Source organism: Erpetoichthys calabaricus, chromosome 2 (assembly GCF_900747795.2).
Source record: "Erpetoichthys calabaricus chromosome 2, fErpCal1.3, whole genome shotgun sequence".
In the NCBI taxonomy this organism is placed as follows: domain Eukaryota; kingdom Metazoa; phylum Chordata; class Cladistia; order Polypteriformes; family Polypteridae; genus Erpetoichthys; species Erpetoichthys calabaricus.
In genome coordinates, this window is record NC_041395.2 from 87,970,057 (window position 1) to 87,989,605 (window position 19,549).

Sequence of the window (19,549 nt, forward strand, 5' to 3'; positions counted from 1 at the left end):
CATTAATTAAAAAAGAACAAATTGGTATTAGTGGGCTCCTTTCAAAAAAACCTTAGGGGGGCGCGATTAAAACTGTTATGAAAACTCGGGTCGCAAATACTAAAAGGTTGAGAAACGCTGTATTGGAGTGTGGGTCTTGTATATTGTTTTGTGTGGAATAACAGAAGGATTCATCAATGAGACTGACCCAAACACGGCCCACTTGTATTATTTAATTACCTATTTGGAACTACAAGTGATATAAAGTGTTATTTAAAACTGGTGTGCAGCTGTTTTGGCAAAAACTACAGTAATTATTTTAGTGACAATTGATTCTTCTTGATTTATGGTATTAATGGAACTTGACATTACTATCACATATGTATGGGAGGCAGTTTGACTTGTTCATAGCACAATAAAGTTACAAAGTTTTGGTAGGTTTTTAGCAGTGTAACATATGTACAGTATATGAAGAAAGAATGCAAGAGCATTTTATTTGTAAGGGTAAAGTATTTTGCTAAACTTAAAAAGAGTAATTGAACTAATGATTACATGAACCATTTACAGGTTAGTCCAACATTGTAGAAAGCTATTTTGCTTTCCTAGTTTGGCTTCTGCATCTTTTAAAATACATATTTGTCATTCTGTTGAAATGGATGTATGAACTCTGCATATAAAAATAGCACTTTGTTATTCATCAGGCCGTTTTCTTGTAAATTCACCCATCAATATGCCTCCATTTACTTTATTTGATATAATATATTTTAAGTTGCCAGTCACAACTCTTTTTAGTGTGAAGACTGATTTGGCACTGAATAGTCAGATGGATGACCAGCTAGAAAACCATTATTTATTTGGATCATACAGTCTTGCACAAAAACTCTTGACTTTTTACAGTAATGTCTTGGCACGAATATATTTTAATGTTGTAGTGCAGCAAGAAATTAAAACTGGCACATGTTTTGTCTTAAGAATGAGAAATCTGTACGGAAAATAGATCTGATCATAGATTAATACAAATTAGATTTTCTGTATTATAATTAGTAATTAATTTCATTAATAAATACTGATGTTAACAGAATACAGATTCAGTGGTAACTTTATTGGTTACACCTGCTTTACTTATTTATTTATTTAACACTGTCTGCTCCTTCAAATAGCCCACTATATAACTATAATTCATTCGTTATGCCATGTAGGAATGGTCAAGAAGCTGAGTTTTTTGGTCAAACATTACAATGGATTTAATGCATGATCAAAGTGACTTTGACTGGGGTATGCAAGTTAGTGCCGGATGTGTTGGTTCAAGTATGTTAGAAACAGATTCCCTTATGGGATTTTCATGCAGCACAGCCTCTACTGTATACAGAGAATATTGCAATATGAAAAAATATCCAATGAGCTATAGTTCTGTGAACTGGAATACCCTTGTTAATGAGAGAAGTCAGGACATTAGAACAATCTAGACGAGAACAGGACATTTAGCCCAACAAAGCTCACCAGTCCTATGCACTTAATTCTTCTAAAATAACATCAAGTCTAAAATATAGAAGATCTTTGTTCATTTTCTTCTTCTTACGGAAAGGTTACAAATATATAATAACAGCTCTTTACAACACTGATTACTAGAAGGGTATTTCTGAACATAAAACACCTGGTACTTTGAATAGGATGGATTATAGCAGTAGAAGACCAAGCTGAGTCTTAGTTCTCTCAGCTAGCAGCTGGAGGCTACAGTTGGTTATGACTGTCAAAAGTGGACAAAACTGGATTGAAATTTTACATTTTACCTTTAGTGTTAAATTGTGATTTCTATAGAATCCTGCAAATATCAGAATTTTGCATAAACAACATAGATCCATCCTACATTTTTCTAGTGGTACAGGCAGGTGTTGATAATGTAACAATTTTGAAAATGTTTTATGGCAGACACCTACAATAATTTAATGTCATTTAAATAACACAGTGCATCTAAGCATTATTGCTGACCATATAATGCTGTTTATGGTCAATGTATACCATTTTGTTTATCCAGTTGGATAAATGGCCATGTCACAAAGCATGCATGATTTCAGGCTAGTTGCCTGAAAAATTGGCAGTGGCATTTACAGTCCTCCAGATCTTAGTATAACAGAACACCCTTGGCATGAGGTGAAAAGTGAGAATACACAATGCTAGATTGAAAATTGTGCAGGAATAATGGAATGTATTAAGTCAACACAGAGCAAAATCTTTAGGAAATTTTACTAGCACCATGATAAATCTAGACCAGCAATTCTCAACCTTTTTCTCCTTGTGAACCCCTTCAAAAAACCGGAATAAACTGACGAACCCCCTGTGTAGTCATTACGATATACTACAGGTTTATCCTTGTAAGTTGGATGTTTTGTCTCAGTGTGTCTACGAAGAATTGATGGTTTTAAACTGCTGTTGGCCAGGACTTCATTACAAATTACACAAAGTGGTTTAGGTTCTGACTCATCCCCGGTAAAATAAAACCCATTTGTAAATAGTCGTTGTCATATTTTCGTTTCTTCTCTTTTGTTTTATTATGTTCGCCAATTATTTCCTTGCATTCAGTCTGGAGAGACAGTAGCTCACTACAACTTTCAGTATCGTCACCCTGTGTTGGTACCAAATCAGGGACTGAAGTAGAAGAAGAAGCAATTGATTGCTCGTCCAGCTTTTTGTCAGACTTGATAAAACTACCCGTTTTTAATCATCGATCCATAATAAAATTACAGAGTAATAATTATTCACTTTCACGTTCGACGTGCACACGTTTAAGTAATAAAAGTCTTTATCGTAATTTATTTACACACACTATGCACTACCAATTTATCTTATTAAAATCGCACATAGTTCGTACGATTCAATTAGACTCTACTCTCCCTTGTCTGATCGTGGCGTTTTTATATTAGCAGACGTTATTCTCGTTCTTTCGAGCGTATTCGGGGTTCTTGGTTTGCTGAATTGGAAGTTTCCGGATCATATGAGAATGTACACGCATCACCAGCAGCATAGCGTCTCATCGCGTTACACATTGTTACCTGTTGCGACTCGACAATTTTACGGAATCTTCTGTCGCAATGCGTTAAGTGACTGAGGTAATATTCATGACTTTGACATTTAATTGATTTGTAGACCCATTTTTATTATTGTATTATTAATAGTACTGTGAATATATTTGCCTACATTTAATATTTCGTTATTTTTTTACGTTTTTGATTTAAAATTCCGCCATTACAATATTTTTTTCGTGAATCCCTTTTACAAAGCACGCAAACCCAAACCACCGGTTAGGAATCACTGATATAGACTATCACAGAGACAAAAGAGGATCCTACCCAGTACTATATAGATATACATGTTAAATTTGCCACTAAGTATACATTTAGGCACTGGTAATTTTTCATTTGTTTCACATGCTGTGTCTTGGATCTTAGCAACATATACATGTGAATATAAGAGGATTCTTCAAGAAATCTACTATTTACTGTATGTAATAATAAGTAATTGCTGCATGTACAGAAACTGTTTAGATACAATGTCAAGATCCAGATCAAGTGGTAGCTTTTGTTTTTAAATGTGTTATATCCAAAAATTTTACTAATTTCAGACTTACTGCTAAAAGTTTGAGGTTTCATTTTGAAGTTGACATACCATATTAAATTATTCTTAAAAGGATAGCATAAAAAAAAAGAAAAATTCAAATGGATTCTCTATTTTGCAGCCATTAAACCAATGTGCAAATGATTCAGTTATAAGTAGTTTGATTCTTTTTTCTGTTAAAATTATTAATTTGATTTTCTTCTTTAACTTACAGAACTACTTGTTCCAAAGGTAAAGCTAGCAAGCAGTCTGCCTGATTAATTAACTGTTATAGTGTCAACTGTTAATATTTGCTTTATAATTAGATTTGTAATCTTCCCACAGCATGTCATATCTTGGAGTGCTCAGAGGGTCGTGCGCAAGATGTCATCAGCACTATTGGGCAAGCCTTTGAACTACGCTTCAAGCAGTACCTAAAGAACCCTCCCAAACTGGTGACTCCACATGATAGGTGGGAGACTTTGCATTTTAGAAATAATGTAGACAGCGGCTTCAGTTTCCTCAGCTAAAATAACAATTAAAAGGTTTTGTTAGCAGATAGATATTGATGCAGGTACATATCTTATGTTTATCGACAGGATGGCACCTTTTGATGGATCAGCTTGGGATGAGGAGGATGAGGATCCAGCGTCTGACATACAGTACTACAATGACTATCCTGGAAAGGAACCCCCACTTGGAGGTCTTGTGGATCTCCGAGTACGAGATGCTGGTTCTGGAGCTCGAAGTGGTGTGTCAAGTGCTACCACCACTGGTGCTACCCTGGTAATTCTGCTCATATTTTAAAAAAAACAAGTTACAAAGGAGCCATCATAGTATCTTTTTTTTTTTTTTTTGTGGTGAATTATTTTTTAAGAGTAAGATATGATACATAGCAAAAAACGGTATATACAATTACAGATAATTCAAAGAAAAAGAAATTCTAAACTATGTTTGAAAAATCATAAACTTAAGAATGTTAGACATTAGGAAGGTCATAAACACCAGCCCCAATCCCCAAAATGCCCACTTATCTGTGACAGCAAACCACCAATCATAGCATGCAAATCATAATAGAAACATGCTATTGTCTAATGCTCAATTAATTCTCAAAGCTCAGTCTTCAAAAAGCATCCAATTATAAAATAAAAGCTTCCAGTGACTAAAGCATGCACTATCTTGGTCTCTCTACAGACACACTAGTAGAGGTTTTAAAGGAAAAGAAATAATGAAAGTAACCCATTTGTGTAGCTGAGATATCAATGAAAGATAAACAGAGACATTTAGTAAGATCAGTAATTGTGGTGATTCAGGTATTTGAATATCCAGAATGGAGTTAAGGGCCTTCTCAACAAGATTCCACAATTCAGCCCCCATGGGTCATTCCTAAAAGTCATGCAAGAAGGTGCCAGGCACCTTAAGGGGGGGAGAAATTACAGTCTGGGGAATCAGCTTTACCCATAAAAAAGTGCTTATGTTGTATGATATATGTATGATGAACACATAAATTGCATACAGTGCATCCGGAAAGTATTCACAGCGCATCACTTTTTCCACAATTTGTTATGTTACAGCCTTATTCCAAAATGGATTAAATTCATTTTTTTCTTCAGAATTCTACACACAACGTGCCATAATGACAACGTGAAAAAAGTTTACTTGAGATTTTTGCAAATTTATTAAAAATAAAAAAATTCAGAAAGCACATGTGCATAAGTATTCACAGCCTTTGCCATGCAGCTCAAAATTGAGCTCAGGTGCATCCTGTTTCCCCTGATCATCCTTGAGATGTTTCTGCAGCTTAATTGGAGTCCACCTGTGGTAAATTCAGTTGATTGGACATGATTTGGAAAGGCACACACCTGTCTATATAAGTTCCCACAGTTGACAGTTCATGGCAGAGCACAAACCAAGCATGAAGTCAAAGGAATTGTCTGTAGACCTCCGAGACAGGATTGTCTTGAGGCACAAATCTGGGGAAGGTTACAGAAACATTTCTGCTGCTTTGAAGGTCCCAATGAGCACAGTGGCCTCCATCATCTGTAAGTGGAAGAAGTTCGAAACCACCAGGACTCTTTCTAGAGCTGGCCGGCCATCTAAACTTAGCGATTGGGGGAGAAGGGCCTTAGTCAGGGAGGTGACCAAGAACCCGATGGTCACTCTGTCAGAGCTCCAGAGGTCCTCTGTGGAGAGAGGAGAACCTTCCAGAAGGAAAACCATCTCTGCAGCAATCCACCAATCAGGCCTGTATGGTAGAGTGGCCAGATGGAAGCCACTCCTTAGTAAAAGGCACATGACAGCCCTCCTGGAGTTTGCCAAAAGGCACCTGAAGGGCTCTCAGACCATGAGAAAGAAAATTCTCTGGTCTGATGAGACAAAGATTGAACTCTTTGGTGTGAATGCCAGGCGTCACGTTTGGAGGAAACCAGGCACCGCTCATCACCAGGCCAATACCATCCCTACAGTTAAGCATGGTGGTGGCAGCATCATGCTATGGGGATGTTTTTCAGCGGCACGGACAGGGAGACTAGTCAGGATAAAGGGAAAGATGACTGCAGCAATGTACAGAGACATCCTGGATGAAAAGCTGCTCCAGAGCGCTCTGGACTTCTTTCAGCAGGACAACGACCCTAAGCACACAGCCAAGATATCAAAGGAGTGGCTTCAGGACAACTCTGTGAATGTCCTGGAGTGGCCCAGCCAGAGCCCAGACTTGAACTCGATTAAACATCTCTGGAGAGATTTTAAAATGGCTGTGCACCGATGCTTCCCATCCAACCTGATGGAGCTTGAGAGGTGCTGCAAAGAGGAATGGGCGAAACTGGCCAAGGATAGGTGTGCCAAGCTTGTGGCATCATATTCAAAAAGACTTGAGGCTGTAATTGCTGCCAAAGGTGCATCGACAAAGTATTGAGCAAAGGCTGTGAATACTTATGTACATGTGATTTCACAGTTTTTTTATTTTTAATAAATTTGCAAAAACCTCAAGTAAACCTTTTTCACGTTGTCATTATGGGGTGTTGTGTGTAGAATTCTGAGGAAAAAAATGAATTTAATCCATTTTGGAATAAGGCTGTAACATAACAAAATGTGGAAAAAGTGATGCGCTGTGAATACTTTCCAGATGCACTGTATATTGATAATCTTGATTTCTAGAGGATGCATTTATGCTGTCAAAAGTGGTATCCCAACAGATCTGTGCAGCAGACAATACATCCTGTTACCAGACTTTTTGAATAGCCAATGTGTTAGCTGCTGCACTACTTGGCATAGTTTAAAATTCAGAGACAGATGTCTAAATATGGATGAGAGTTGTAGAAGTAATTATAGTATTGTCATTCTTGAAACCATCTGTTAAAACAGGATTTCCCCAAACACAGTCCTGGAGAACACAAGCCTTCCTTTTTTTTTTTTTTTTTTTTTTGCCGGCAAATTGTTTTTAATTTTTACGAAAAGTTTTTTTTTCTTTTATTCATTTTAATTGAATAGTTTTCATGAGGTTACTTGTTCATTATAAGTTTTTTCCATATATTAAAGATGTGCTTCTTAAATGCCAGGCAGGTGTGAATGTCCAGTGGCAGACTGATACAGTGTCCATGATTTGACCCTGGCTTTTGTGTGATGCTGCCCAGTGTAACTGGTACTGTGTAAACATGTAATGGACAAATAATGGGCTCTGAAAATAGGAAATGCTGTATTTTGCTGCAGGGTCTTTTTCATTTGTGATTTTAAAATAAATAGATTATCAGCAATTAAGTGAACCAATTATTTTTTTAAAAGTTAGTTGAAAATCAGGAGCATAAAAGAAGTCATTGGTGCTAAAAGGTATGGCAGCACTCCAGGATCAGCTTGAAAACTGCTACTCCACTATGGTTTAAGCTAGTTCCAACTACAAACATGCTTGTGATAAAAAGATCAGTGAAGAATAATATAAGCTAACAAAAACTTTATATTTCTAAGAGGTTCTTGCATAAATGAGTATTGTCCACTTGTTTACAGCTGGGTCTTTATAGTAACAATGTACACAGTAGGCCTTGAATGAATGTGAATGTTAGTAATTTTTGTTCTTCATACTTTTTATATGCATTTACTATACAAGTAAAGGCTTTTTTTACATTTTTTTTAATGATGGCATTACTAAATTGAGCAATCAGAGAATATTCAACTTTTCAAAGTGTAGTGTGCTTGTTTTGAAGGGTGTAACAATAATATCTGTGTTTGATACTGTATTCATTTTGGCAGAATACAATTCTGAAAAATGAAATGTTACAAGATAAGAAAAAAAGTCTGAAATAATACCATAATACTAATAATCTGTAGCCTAACCATTTCATAATTAATTGCTTGAAAAAATAAAAGATTACCTTTAAAAAGCAACTTTGACATCTGAAACTGACACAGTAATATAAGCATTTCTTTTAATACTTCAGAAATTGACAGTACAGTACCAAATAAGTAAATTAAAAACAATAAAGTATAATCATTTAAAAAATGTGCTTTCCAGTGGTTGGGGACTAATAATTTTATGTTGAATGACAGGAGTTGAAATACTAAATAATAGTATCCCTTATTTCTGTTACAGAACCTTATACTATGCTGTTGCTATTCATTATGGTACTCAGACTTGGGTGGAAGTTATTTTTCTCCTTCACATATTGTTTATACTGAATTTGGTGTGTTTTTATTGTTACAATTTAGAGATTAAATTTATTTTCATTATTAATAATTTGTCAAACATTAACTTTTTTTAGTCCGTACAACTGTACCATGGCTCTGAGGTTAAGGATCCTCACTGGTATCTAGAAGGTTGCCGGTTCCCAATTACTGCCAAAAAGGATCATACTCTGCTAGGCCCTTGAGCAAGGCCCTTAACCTGTACAATAGCTGACCCTGCGCTCTGAACCCAGGGGTATGAAAAAACTAACAAATTTCTAATACAAGAAATTGTATAAGGAGAAATAAAGAACAAAACAAATTACAATTGTAAGAAAGATCAATGTATACACATCCTTAAAAATAACATTCAACTCAAGGATTATAAGTACTCTGTTGACACCATGTGGTAATTTGGTGTTGGTGTTGGTGCAGTGTGTTTTTATTTTTTCATTTATCTTTTCAGCCACTTGGAAATCCTTCTGGAAATTTGGACAACCAGAGACAAGTTCCCTTATTGCCAGGTATGTTGCTTTTAATCAAAGTTAATTACACAAAGCCAATAAAACATGGAGTGCATCAGCAACACTGGCAGTCTTGTGTTCCCATCTAGCATGTTCCATGGGTAATAGATCCTTCAGTTCTGTGTTACCCAGAATTTGGAATTGCTTCCCAACAGATATTAGATTTGCTAATTTCATTCTTTAATGAGAAAAATTAAGAAGGCATTTTAATGTTACTCTTTCTGATTAGATCGTTTCTAATGCTTGAGGTTATGCCATCTACACAGGTTTTTTTTTTTCTTTACGAATTCATAGTTATGTTGTTCCCGTTTTTTACTTAAGGTTTTTCATCTTTGGAAGGAAACTTTAATTAAATTACTAAATTATACAGGATGTTATTATATAATAAGTGTTTAATGCAACAAATGTAAAATGGATATGTAAGTGTTGAGATTAAAAATGGAACTAGTAATGACATTTTTACATTCAGACAATGACCAGACACATCTATAAAGCTGGAAATACAGTTAAAGTTTTTGAGAGAATAAGCCTGTTACATTGGAGTCACTATAAACAAGATTTCTAGAAAGGTGATCAGTATCTCTGAAACTTCATTACTGGCTGTTAAGTATAGACATATAGTGTGTTCATTACACATAGATAAGGCATGTATTCAATACTAGGAATTCCTCATTTCACTTTTGTGCCATATAGAAGCTTGAAATGGGCCAGCATTGCAGGTAGCATACTGTATATACTTTAAAACGACCAGAAATAAAATATCAATGTTGTTTTTACCCATTACATGCAATTTTTGATACTGGATAAATACTAGAATGTTCCTACCATTGAGTATGATGTATAAGGACCATTGCTCAAATTTTTCTTCCACTGATGGTTCATCATATATTATGTATTGTAGTAAGTTTTAAGTTATATTTGGCATATGTAAATAGTGTACTGAAATGTCTTTAGTATATTGCTTGCTCAAGTGAGCCCATATTTAGCCCACCAATGTTGTACTTTGTTTATACACACCTTTGGGTACACCTTATGCAGATTTACCAGTTACCCAATTGCTGAACTTAATTCAATTTACTGAACTTTTTGGAAAAATGTACAACTGGCAATGTGTCCTAATCCTAAAATGTGCCAAAAGATAATTAAAAACGTAACAAGAGGAAAGTTTGCTTTTGCAGCATTCAACGCAGTTAAGTTTTGTGTTTGCAATAGTGCCAGGGATGCGAGTTTTTCCCTAAGCTATCCTCTTTATGTAACAGCAGCTGACTTTCAATACAACTCTGCTCTACTTCTTCATACTGTACAGAAGAAATAAACACCCCTGCTTTAAATAGACTACATGTTATGCAATCCATTTTGTAACTGCTGGTTTTTCATTGCTGTTACTGTACTTGATTGCAGTTATAAGTTGTTACAATTTGGTTTTGTTGTTTCAACTGTGTAAAAACAATACAATCGAACTGCTAATCTTTGACCCTTTATTCTAATGTCTGTCTTCGTTTATTATTCCTGTTATGGGCCTGTGAATGGTAAGTTGCATTGGAAAATAATGAATTATAGTAGGTAACAAATAAAATGAAAGAAGCCTGCAGTCACTTCTGTAAGTGGTTTTAAACTACCGCTGCCATATATAAAACCTTGCTTACTAAGGTTCAAACTAATTTTAGTGTGAGAAATATTAACATTGCATTAAAATAACTGTTGATTCAGCGAATATCTATTTCAGTGTTGTCTTTTCTATAATGTTGTTTAACATCCCCATTCTCAAACCTGGATAAGCCAATTTGGTCTTGTGAGAAGCCAGATTCTGTCTTGACATCATAAAGCACAAGGTAGGATCCAAAAATAGACAGACTTCCAATCAATTGCTAGGACCACTTATCCATCTTACACTGGACCAACTAAAATTCACCATTTAACTTAACATGCATGACTTTGGGATGCGGGAGGAAAACTGGAGTACCCAGAGAAGAAAACCATGCAGACATAATTTGAAACCAGGACACTGGAATGACAACTGTGCTCTTCTCTGATGAATGAGCATTTTTTTTTAAATATGTTGTTGCAACATTTATCTATAACCTCTTGTGTGCCAATTAAAGTGGTGTTGCTATCCTTGTCAGAATTGTTAAGTTGTAACACTATGTTGTAGGTCAAGCCAGAGAGAGGGATCTCGCTCCCCCATTACCTGGTGTCAAGCCCTACAGCCGCACAGATCTCTTTGATGACCCTTCGTATGTCAATGTGGATAAGTCCCGCGCTCACAATTCCACAGCCAATGGCAATGCACATCGGGATGTCTTTGACATGAGTAAGTGACAACGCTAGAGCTGAACTCAAACTGAATTATTTTATAAGAGCAAATGCTTTGATTGAGTCAGTGGATTTCCTACTTGGAATCTCATGTAAAGGTGGTTGAATTCTTTTGTACCTACATTGTTAATCTCAATAATATCTCAATAATAATGATGAGTAATAACTAGATATCTAATTAGAAAACTTCTCATTAAAATATTAAAAGCATACTGTATACTGAAGTGCAAAATAAAAACATTTTGTAATTCTACTGAAGAAACAAGCCCTTAAATTGATCATCTACATGAGGTGTTGACTGCCAGTGGATCATTGACATTAATAACGTATTATGTGCCATCATGTTCGTTGCCTTTTTTTTTCTTTGACCTTTAGAGCCTTTTGAGGATGCCTTACGAGTTAATGCACCTGCTTCAGGTTGTCCCCCCTCCTGCCCTGTGGCTCCCCCAATGGAGGAACAGTTACGTCGTGAGATTTGGTTTCATGGGAAAATGAGTCGTAAAGATGCAGAAAAACTCCTTAAAGCAAATGGGGACTTCTTGGTGCGGGAGAGTACTACCACCCCAGGACAATATGTTCTGACAGGACTACAAGTGGGTCAACCTAAGCATTTGCTACTTGTAGACCCAGAGGGAGTGGTGAGCTTGCTTTTTTCTCTTATGTGCTGGTATAATTTTTACAATAGAAGTACTGTGTTGTTGATAGTTGTTTACCTGAGGTTCTTTAACCTTTTATGCTCTAGTCTTAATCAATTATTTTCCTAGCTCTTCAAATGATCTGTGATTTTTCAGAATTCTTCTTCTCTTCTTGGTTCTGTAAATATGTTTGTTCCAAGAGTAGACTAGAGTTTGGCTATATTTTTTTTTATCCTGTGGCATATTTTGTATTTAGATCCACAATTTCTCACACTTGCTAACCTTCTATTATCTTTTGTGGGTAGTGAAACAGTTGTGGTTTTTAAAGAAATGAAAATATTTGTTAAATTATGCCATTAAGTACATTATATGGCTAAAATTCAGGCAAAAGACCATTTGTGATGATGTACAAGAAGACCTGGCTTGCAATCAGCATTCCAATTCATCCAAAAGATGTTCAACAGGTTTAAGGTCAGGGCTCTTTGCTTGCCACTCTAGTTCCTCTGCAACATACTTGTCAAACCATGTCTTTATGTACCTGGTTTTGTGCACAGGGTCACAGTCATCTTCCCCAAGCTATTGCTTCAAAGTTGAAAGTTGCAATCAATTCACTAATAGCTCTTACAGTTGACCATGGCAGATCTAGCAGTGCAAAAGTTACTCTGACTTGTGGCAGTGATGGCATCCTACGACAGTGACATGTTTAAAGTCTGTTTGTCGATGGATATTGCATGGCCGTTTGCTTGATTTTTTTCACACCTGTTAACACTGGGTTTGGCTGAAACACCTGAACTCAATAATTTGATGAGGTGTCCACATACCTTTGGCCATATAGTGTATATTCTTTTTTTAATATTCTGTCAAAAGTACAAGATTTTCAGTGTTGTTTGTTTTATTTTAGCTCTTTGAAAAAAACTGTTGGAATTTGACAGTTAATCCAGCCATCCACTTGTTCCTTTACATGGCTGCAGATAGATGGAACCCTCTGTTAATAATTCTTAAGTGGAAAGCAAGGACCAATTTTGGATGAGACTTTATCTGTAATGGGGAGAATCATGCCTACCCCCTTACTCAGTCACATAAAGTCACACATTAACTTAAGAAGCATGTCTTAAGAAATGAAGTATCCAGAGAAATTCCATACAGAGAGTGGGGAATAATTGGACTTGGAATTCACCTCCATGTCCTGGAGCTGTGAGGATCCAGCTGTAACTATTGTGCCACCCATATCAGTGAACTGAAGAAATTCTCAACTTCCGTAATTGGGGCTAGTGTTTATTTAGTGTTTGATGACTAGTTGTTCAGTGGTGTTCACATTATGTTCCTTCCAATAACTTGAAAATGACAAAATGACTAGTGTACCTGCATAACACTGATATGATGCTGTTGTCCATTTGGTATAGTATTACTTTTATCTTTGACCTACATGCATAAATTATAATTGACTCCTGTATACTTCTGTTGCAGGTACGAACTAAAGACCATCGTTTTGAGAGTGTCAGTCACCTTGTTAGTTACCATATGGACAATCACTTGCCCATCATTTCAGCAGGCAGTGAAGTGTGCCTTCAGCAGCCTGTGGAGAGAAGATCATGAAGGCAAGCACTCCACAAGCCTTTTTACTCGCCTTCCATTGCAAACTACAGTGAGAATTTGCTATCCCCTCTGGATGCTTCACTTGAATACTAAAAAACAGAATCTAGGTGGGACAAATCACTGTGAAAAGCCAGAGAGAGAAAAACTGGGATTCATCAATCAATCTCCAATCCTGTTGTTTGCTCCAATATGACATTGTAAAGGATGCATTTCTTTGTGTAGGTGACTGAACATTATTGCTTCTACTGCAGATTGTCAGTGGGTAGTGATTTTGAATTCGTAACCGTAAAAAGCAAGTGCTTGAACACACATTAGAGCACAAAGTTACGGCCTGAAATACACACTTGCTCACAGTGCACACTAAAGCAAGAGGTTCAACCTTCTTGTGTGTATCCTTTCATTTAATGCTTGCTTTTTACCACATCATTGTTTGTAGCACTGTGCTAGAGACAGGAACTTCAACTCTAGTAAACCAAAGATCTGTGCCTCACTTGAATCTGAAGAGATGTAGCTTGTGTGGTGAAGCATGGGTAAAAGACAAATATTTACAGTATATAACATCAGCCAAAGTCTTCAGATGCATAGGCACTGTCTGCTTTTAAAGGTTGTTAATGTAAAGGAAAAAAATAAAACAATACTGGAAGAAACAGTGAGCTAGTTTTAAGGAACTAGTGAATCTGTCTATATGGACACCACATAGTGAAATTAACAGTGTGTGGAAAATGACAATGAACAGTTGCTGGCAAAAAGTTAATTGGTATAATGAATCAGCTCATGTGTCATTTGTTAGGAGTTTCTGTTTGTTTTTCTTAGATGTGTGAAACCAAAAATTCCAGTATCTACATTTTAAACCTTTCACTGTGCCCTTTTCTGGTACAGTAGATACATTTATTTATCCATGAATAATAATTTAAGCTGCTGTGAAAGTTTACCAAACCAGAGGTACATTTTTAATTAATACTTTCACTCGGAGAGGGAGGCTTGGTGTCATAAGAGAGCTCACTGGCATCAGCCTTGCTAAACATGACTGCACACTCTTAAGAAGAACAGTTAGTTTTGATCAGTGTGGAATCTTCCATGGTAAAAAGTGGGCCTTCCTTCTAGAAAAAGCACAAGTCTAAGTTAATTGGTAGTGTTGTATTTGTCTTTATCAAACCTAAAGTGAGTCTCATGAAGATGATAATATTTTGGACTTTGGATGAGCTAAGAGCAGCAGATTTGAACTGATTAGCATTGACATAAATGTCAAGACATCAGTCAATAAATGCAAAGGAGAGGTTTAAAACGTACTTAATGTTCCATGAAGGGGAGATTTTAAAGGTCATCTCTTACACTCTGATTCAGCCCTCAAACATTTGACTTTCTATTTCAGCCCCAAGTACAATTGCACCATCTTGACAAAAATAAAATTTAACTGAATGTTTTATAATCTATTAAGAGGTCAAAGGCTGTTGCTTCACATGAATACTGCATTAGCCTTAACCCAAGTGCCCAAGTTGTTTTTTGACAGGATACATTAAAAGGTAACAATCAGACAGAGGTGGCTTACATTTGCAATGAAGCTACACAAAACAGAGTTGGAAAGAGGAAGCTTTACATTGTTGATTGCTGTTGGCATTCTATGCAGGCTCCAGCTGTTCAGCTCTACTACAGCCTGAAAAACAAAAGCTATTTTAAACCTGCTGATGGATGGGTCTCTAGCAAATACACACGCTTCTATATCTGCAGTAAATTCAGAAATATGTTCTTGGGTGACAAAGGCTATTTTCTGTTGTTCACTGCAGCTGTGCATTTTGTGCATCTTATATAATTTGGTACAGGATTTTAGGTAATTACAGGTGGAGGAGGTCCTTGTTTCCAAATTTCAATATTTTAATATATATAGATACACATACTTTGTTTTCATACACTATGTTATGACATTCATTTTCACTGTTTAAAGAGTAAGTTAACTGGGCATACTGTATAGTCAGCTTTATGTTGAAACTCTGAAGAGTGCCGTCTCTTCTGCTAGCTACAGTACACGCTTAAGATTTGCCCACTTTGCAGCTTTTCTAAATTAGATTTGTTTCCGTCATTTGATTCGTATCAGAATCATGTAGAGTCTGCTAGTTTTTGACAAATATCTGCAGCTTTTCTCTTAGCAGGCACACTAATTTTCCACAGTGGTCTGTATTCTGAAGCACAAACTCCATTTTTCTCCTCCTTTGCACATAGCTTGCAATCTCTAGTCAAGAAAAAAAAATATGAAATGTGCCTTGGCCCCAACGGTGGCCTAATCTAATTTATGCAAAGGTTTTTACTTTGACAGGGAACCAAAGTCAGGTTAAAGGGGGAGCCAAGATCCTGAGCGTGAGGTTGCCATTACTGTCTGTGTTAGTGTGATTTTCCACTTTTAGCACAAGTTTACTTAGTCACAAAGTCTATGAAAGCTCATAGACAAAATCCTATTTAGTTGGGTGCAGTGTTTAAAATTAAGTCATTTGCCGTACATTTGGTTAGCTTTTTGACTAATGTATGGGCTAGTGAATGTTTACACTAAGTGAAAACTTTTAAAAACTTAAGTTGTCTCTCTTTAGTGTTGTGTCAAAGTAACACCATAGTACAACTATTCTAATCAATTTCTTGTGTGTAGTAGTCAAGATAGTGTAACTGTTTCGCTGACTCTTAAGCATTTTCTGCCAATATAATTCTCAGTGATATGTGCATTTATAACTTTTAATGAACCTTTACACCTACTAATTCTTTTGGTTTTTTTTTAAGTAGAAGAACATAAATTTGACAAACGAGGAGACCGTTCAGGCCATCAAGATTGTTTGTTTGACTGATAGCTAAACAGTCCCAATATCTCATGCAGATACTTCATAAAAGTTCTCAAGGTTTCTATTTCAACTGCATGGCTCATTAGTTTGTTTCACATTCTCACAACTCTTTGCCTGAAGAAGTGCTTCCTAAATTTAGTCCTAAGTGCACCTCCCTTAATTTCTGCCGGTGTCCTTGAGTACATAATTCACTGTTTAGCTGAAATAATTCTGTTGAATCTATTTTATCAGTGCCTTTGAGACTTTTGCAGACTTGTATTAAGCCCCCATGCAGTCTATTCTGCTCAAGACTAAGCCGATTTAACTCTGTGAGTCTGTCAAAGTAGGACATGTCCTTAAGTCCAAGGGTGCTCCTGTTTGCTCTCCTCTGCATACTTCAAGTGCTGCTATGTTCTTTTGGAAGTGCGGTGACCAGAACTGCACACAATATTCCAGATGCAGTCTTGCAATTGCATTATACAGTCTCAGCATAACATCCCTTGATTTATATTCAGCAGGTTTAATGATTTAACCTAACATTTTATTTGCCTTTTTAATCGCTTCTGCACACTGCTTAGGTGATGAAAATGTTGCTTCTACATAAACCCCTAAATTCTTTCTAGAAGGTGCTTCCTGTAGGACAGTGTCTCCCATCTTGCATTTATAATTGATTTTCCCTTTACCCATGTGTAGCACTTTTCTACATTAACACTGCTTCTCTTTTTTAAATGAAAAATTTGAAATTCTTGGTAAAATGGTATTGCATTAGATTTATTTGTAATACCATTAGGGAAAGATAAAAAAACGTTTTCCCATAAAATGCAAAGATGTATTAAAGTAGCCAGACCTGAAGAAGGCAATGATACAAGAAACACCAATGCAGACAGTAAAGGCTAGAAATGCACTTGTGAAGTTGATGAGCAAACACTGAACTTTGTTTCTTCCTTGCTCAGTTTGGAACTCTTTGTGACAGTGTGTGCAGAAAAATTCAAATTCAGATTGGTGGGCCAGATCTCCTCCATGTGATGTATGTGATGCAAACTTTTCCTTGATGTGAGTGGAAAAAATTGCGAAGTCACAATTTGAAAAGGTAACTTTTGCAAAATTGCTTGCAATGTCACACAAGGGACAAAATGCATGAGAATACCCGGAAGAAATGCTTTATGGTGGTACGTTTGCTATGGGCTCCTTGTCAGATATGAGACTTTCTCTGCTTTGCTAAGCAGCACAAAGCACATACCATTTTCATCCTCACCTTTTGTTTTGAAGTTTCTTGACGCTGTTTATCACAACACTGCCTGAGCTCCTAATTACTTTTGGAAACTGAAGCACAGTTTGACCCAATTTGATGTCAGGAAATTGAAATGGTTATTCTGTAGCACAAGCATTGTATGGTAACCTAACATTTTGGTTAAAATTGGTGGGCTTCTGCAGTAATCACAGTAACTTTCTGGGTCAAGAGGAAACTGTTTGCTTTTTCGGAGGTGTGATGCAAATATTGATGGTTGGAGAGAAAGACAGTGCATTATGTGAAAGCCCTGTGCTGCTTTTTGACATTGGTTCCCCCTTTTTATGTTGCTTTTATCTTTTATGTGTCCGTATGTTCACATTTTTTGTACCTGTATCAATTTTTCAAATATGGCTCTTGGAGGTGGCCAGTTGCCAAGAGAGAATATCAAAAAAGAATGGCAGTGCCCCACTGGAATTGGCGGGATCTGTGTTCCAATTTAAAAGCAAGTCTTGAAATTTCTCTTGGGTATAATGATGGACAACAGAAGCTTTTATAATTAGATTAGATTTGGGGCATTATTAGTGTAGCTTTAGTATATATTCATGTGTGGTTATGTTTTAGGGGCCCATTGGCTCCTAAAGAACAGCTAGACTGTCATTAAGAATCATTCTCCATCACTACCGGCTGTGACCATGTTAAATAATAAAAAATAAATCTTATCAGTTAAGACTTGTTGTTATAAAGAAAATTAATATGAGAGTCACTGGCCGTTTTGTCTGTGACCCTCGTTGCAAAGAATATAATTTGAATACATTAAAATAGTGTAACACGTTAGTGTGAGTGCAATGTTTTAAACCCGTGGAAGCTCATGTACTCAGAGGGTTCACCTCACCTTTTTGGTTTAGACCACGCTGGGTTTTCCAAAGTAGATCTTAGGCCCAAGTCCACACAGCAAAGGATTCAATAGCTTGTAAGCCCAGCTTGTGTGCCCTGCAGCACCAACTGAGTTCCATAAGGAAAGCTGAAGGAATGTGGGGCAAGCAGGTATTGAAGTGGCAATCTGGGTTTATGCTTTTGGCCCAAGAGCCCACCCTTGTGATAACCGCTGTTCTGTTCAATTGTGCAGCTGTCTTGCATGTCCATGGATTGTACTCTGACGCCAAAGCTGAGTTCTGAAATGGGAATCACTGCATATCCTGCTCTTGATTTACGATTCAAGAACTGAAAAAAATGTTTATCATAATAGGTGGAAGTGCTTATCATAATGTATTATCTATATTTTTTAATATTTTTATTTGTTCTGTTGTTGAGTTTTGATGTTTCTTACTGTATGTGTTATTCTGTATTAAAGATGTCCTGCTGCCCACATGCAGCAGCAAAATGAAGAAAATTTTGATGACCTTTTATTTTTTTTTCTCCAGAGTTTTTGCTGAAGGAGTGTGTTTTGCTCTTGTAACATTTCAAGTGTGCTCTGCCACTGTTTTTATAGTATCTCAAATTATTGCTAAGTGTCAGTGTTGAAGGCTATTGGAGTTAGCCATGTTCGTTACCGTTGGTTTATGTCAGATATTTATTGAACACTTCCATAAACTTTCCTAAAGGACAATGAAACACGGTGTCCTTATTCATTTCATATGCTACTGTATAACAGGACACTTTTTAATCAAATCTTTAAAACTAGGGACATGTCATAGTTAATACATTTTAATTAGGGGAATATCCAAATGTGCAGTTTAAAAAGAAATGGTGCTCAGAAGTGGTGGTATTTCACCTGAGAAAGAATTTGGTTCCAAACCCAGAACAAAGAAAACATTTATTGGCACAGAACTGGCACTATATGTGAACATCATTAGTATCAGGTACCACAAGCTGCTCTGCATTGTTCCAGGAGTGTACGGCCGTAGACATTTCAGAGCATATCAGGCACAAGTCATCTTGAAGAAGAGTCAGTGGATACTTTTTCTGGGAGGTAGCTGCTATATATGAACAGATGTACTCATGCCAGAAAAGGGGACGGGAGCACAGTCAGACTGCCCTAGAAACCCACAAAGATGGCATTTCAATTCAAGGTGATGAGACACCAACTGTTCTGGCATTTGGAAATGTTTGTTAAGAATGCACTGTTTTGCCCAGCAACATTATGAGTAAATCCAGTGGCTACCTTCCCCAAGGGATTATTCTTCACTGCTTGATGTTGTTATTGCTGTAGGCACAATCGAGGATCTT

The 19,549-nt window shown here is 36.6% G+C and overlaps 1 protein-coding gene across 5 annotated transcripts in view; it reads left to right on the plus strand.

Moving 5' to 3' along the window:
- The window catches only part of shc1 (SHC (Src homology 2 domain containing) transforming protein 1), a 106,666-nt gene extending 87,953 nt beyond the window's left edge, over positions 1-18,713 (plus strand). For all 5 annotated transcript variants that reach the window (XM_051923274.1, XM_051923275.1, XM_051923276.1 and 2 more), the window contains 6 exons: positions 3,916-4,042; positions 4,170-4,356; positions 8,690-8,747; positions 10,900-11,058; positions 11,436-11,698; positions 13,163-18,713. In XM_051923274.1, coding sequence (XP_051779234.1) covers positions 3,916-4,042; positions 4,170-4,356; positions 8,690-8,747; positions 10,900-11,058; positions 11,436-11,698; positions 13,163-13,291 — 923 coding nt within the window. In that variant the 3' untranslated portion in view covers positions 13,292-18,713. The remainder of the gene's footprint in view (positions 1-3,915; positions 4,043-4,169; positions 4,357-8,689; positions 8,748-10,899; positions 11,059-11,435; positions 11,699-13,162) is intronic.
- The last annotated feature ends 836 nt before the right edge of the window (positions 18,714-19,549 follow it).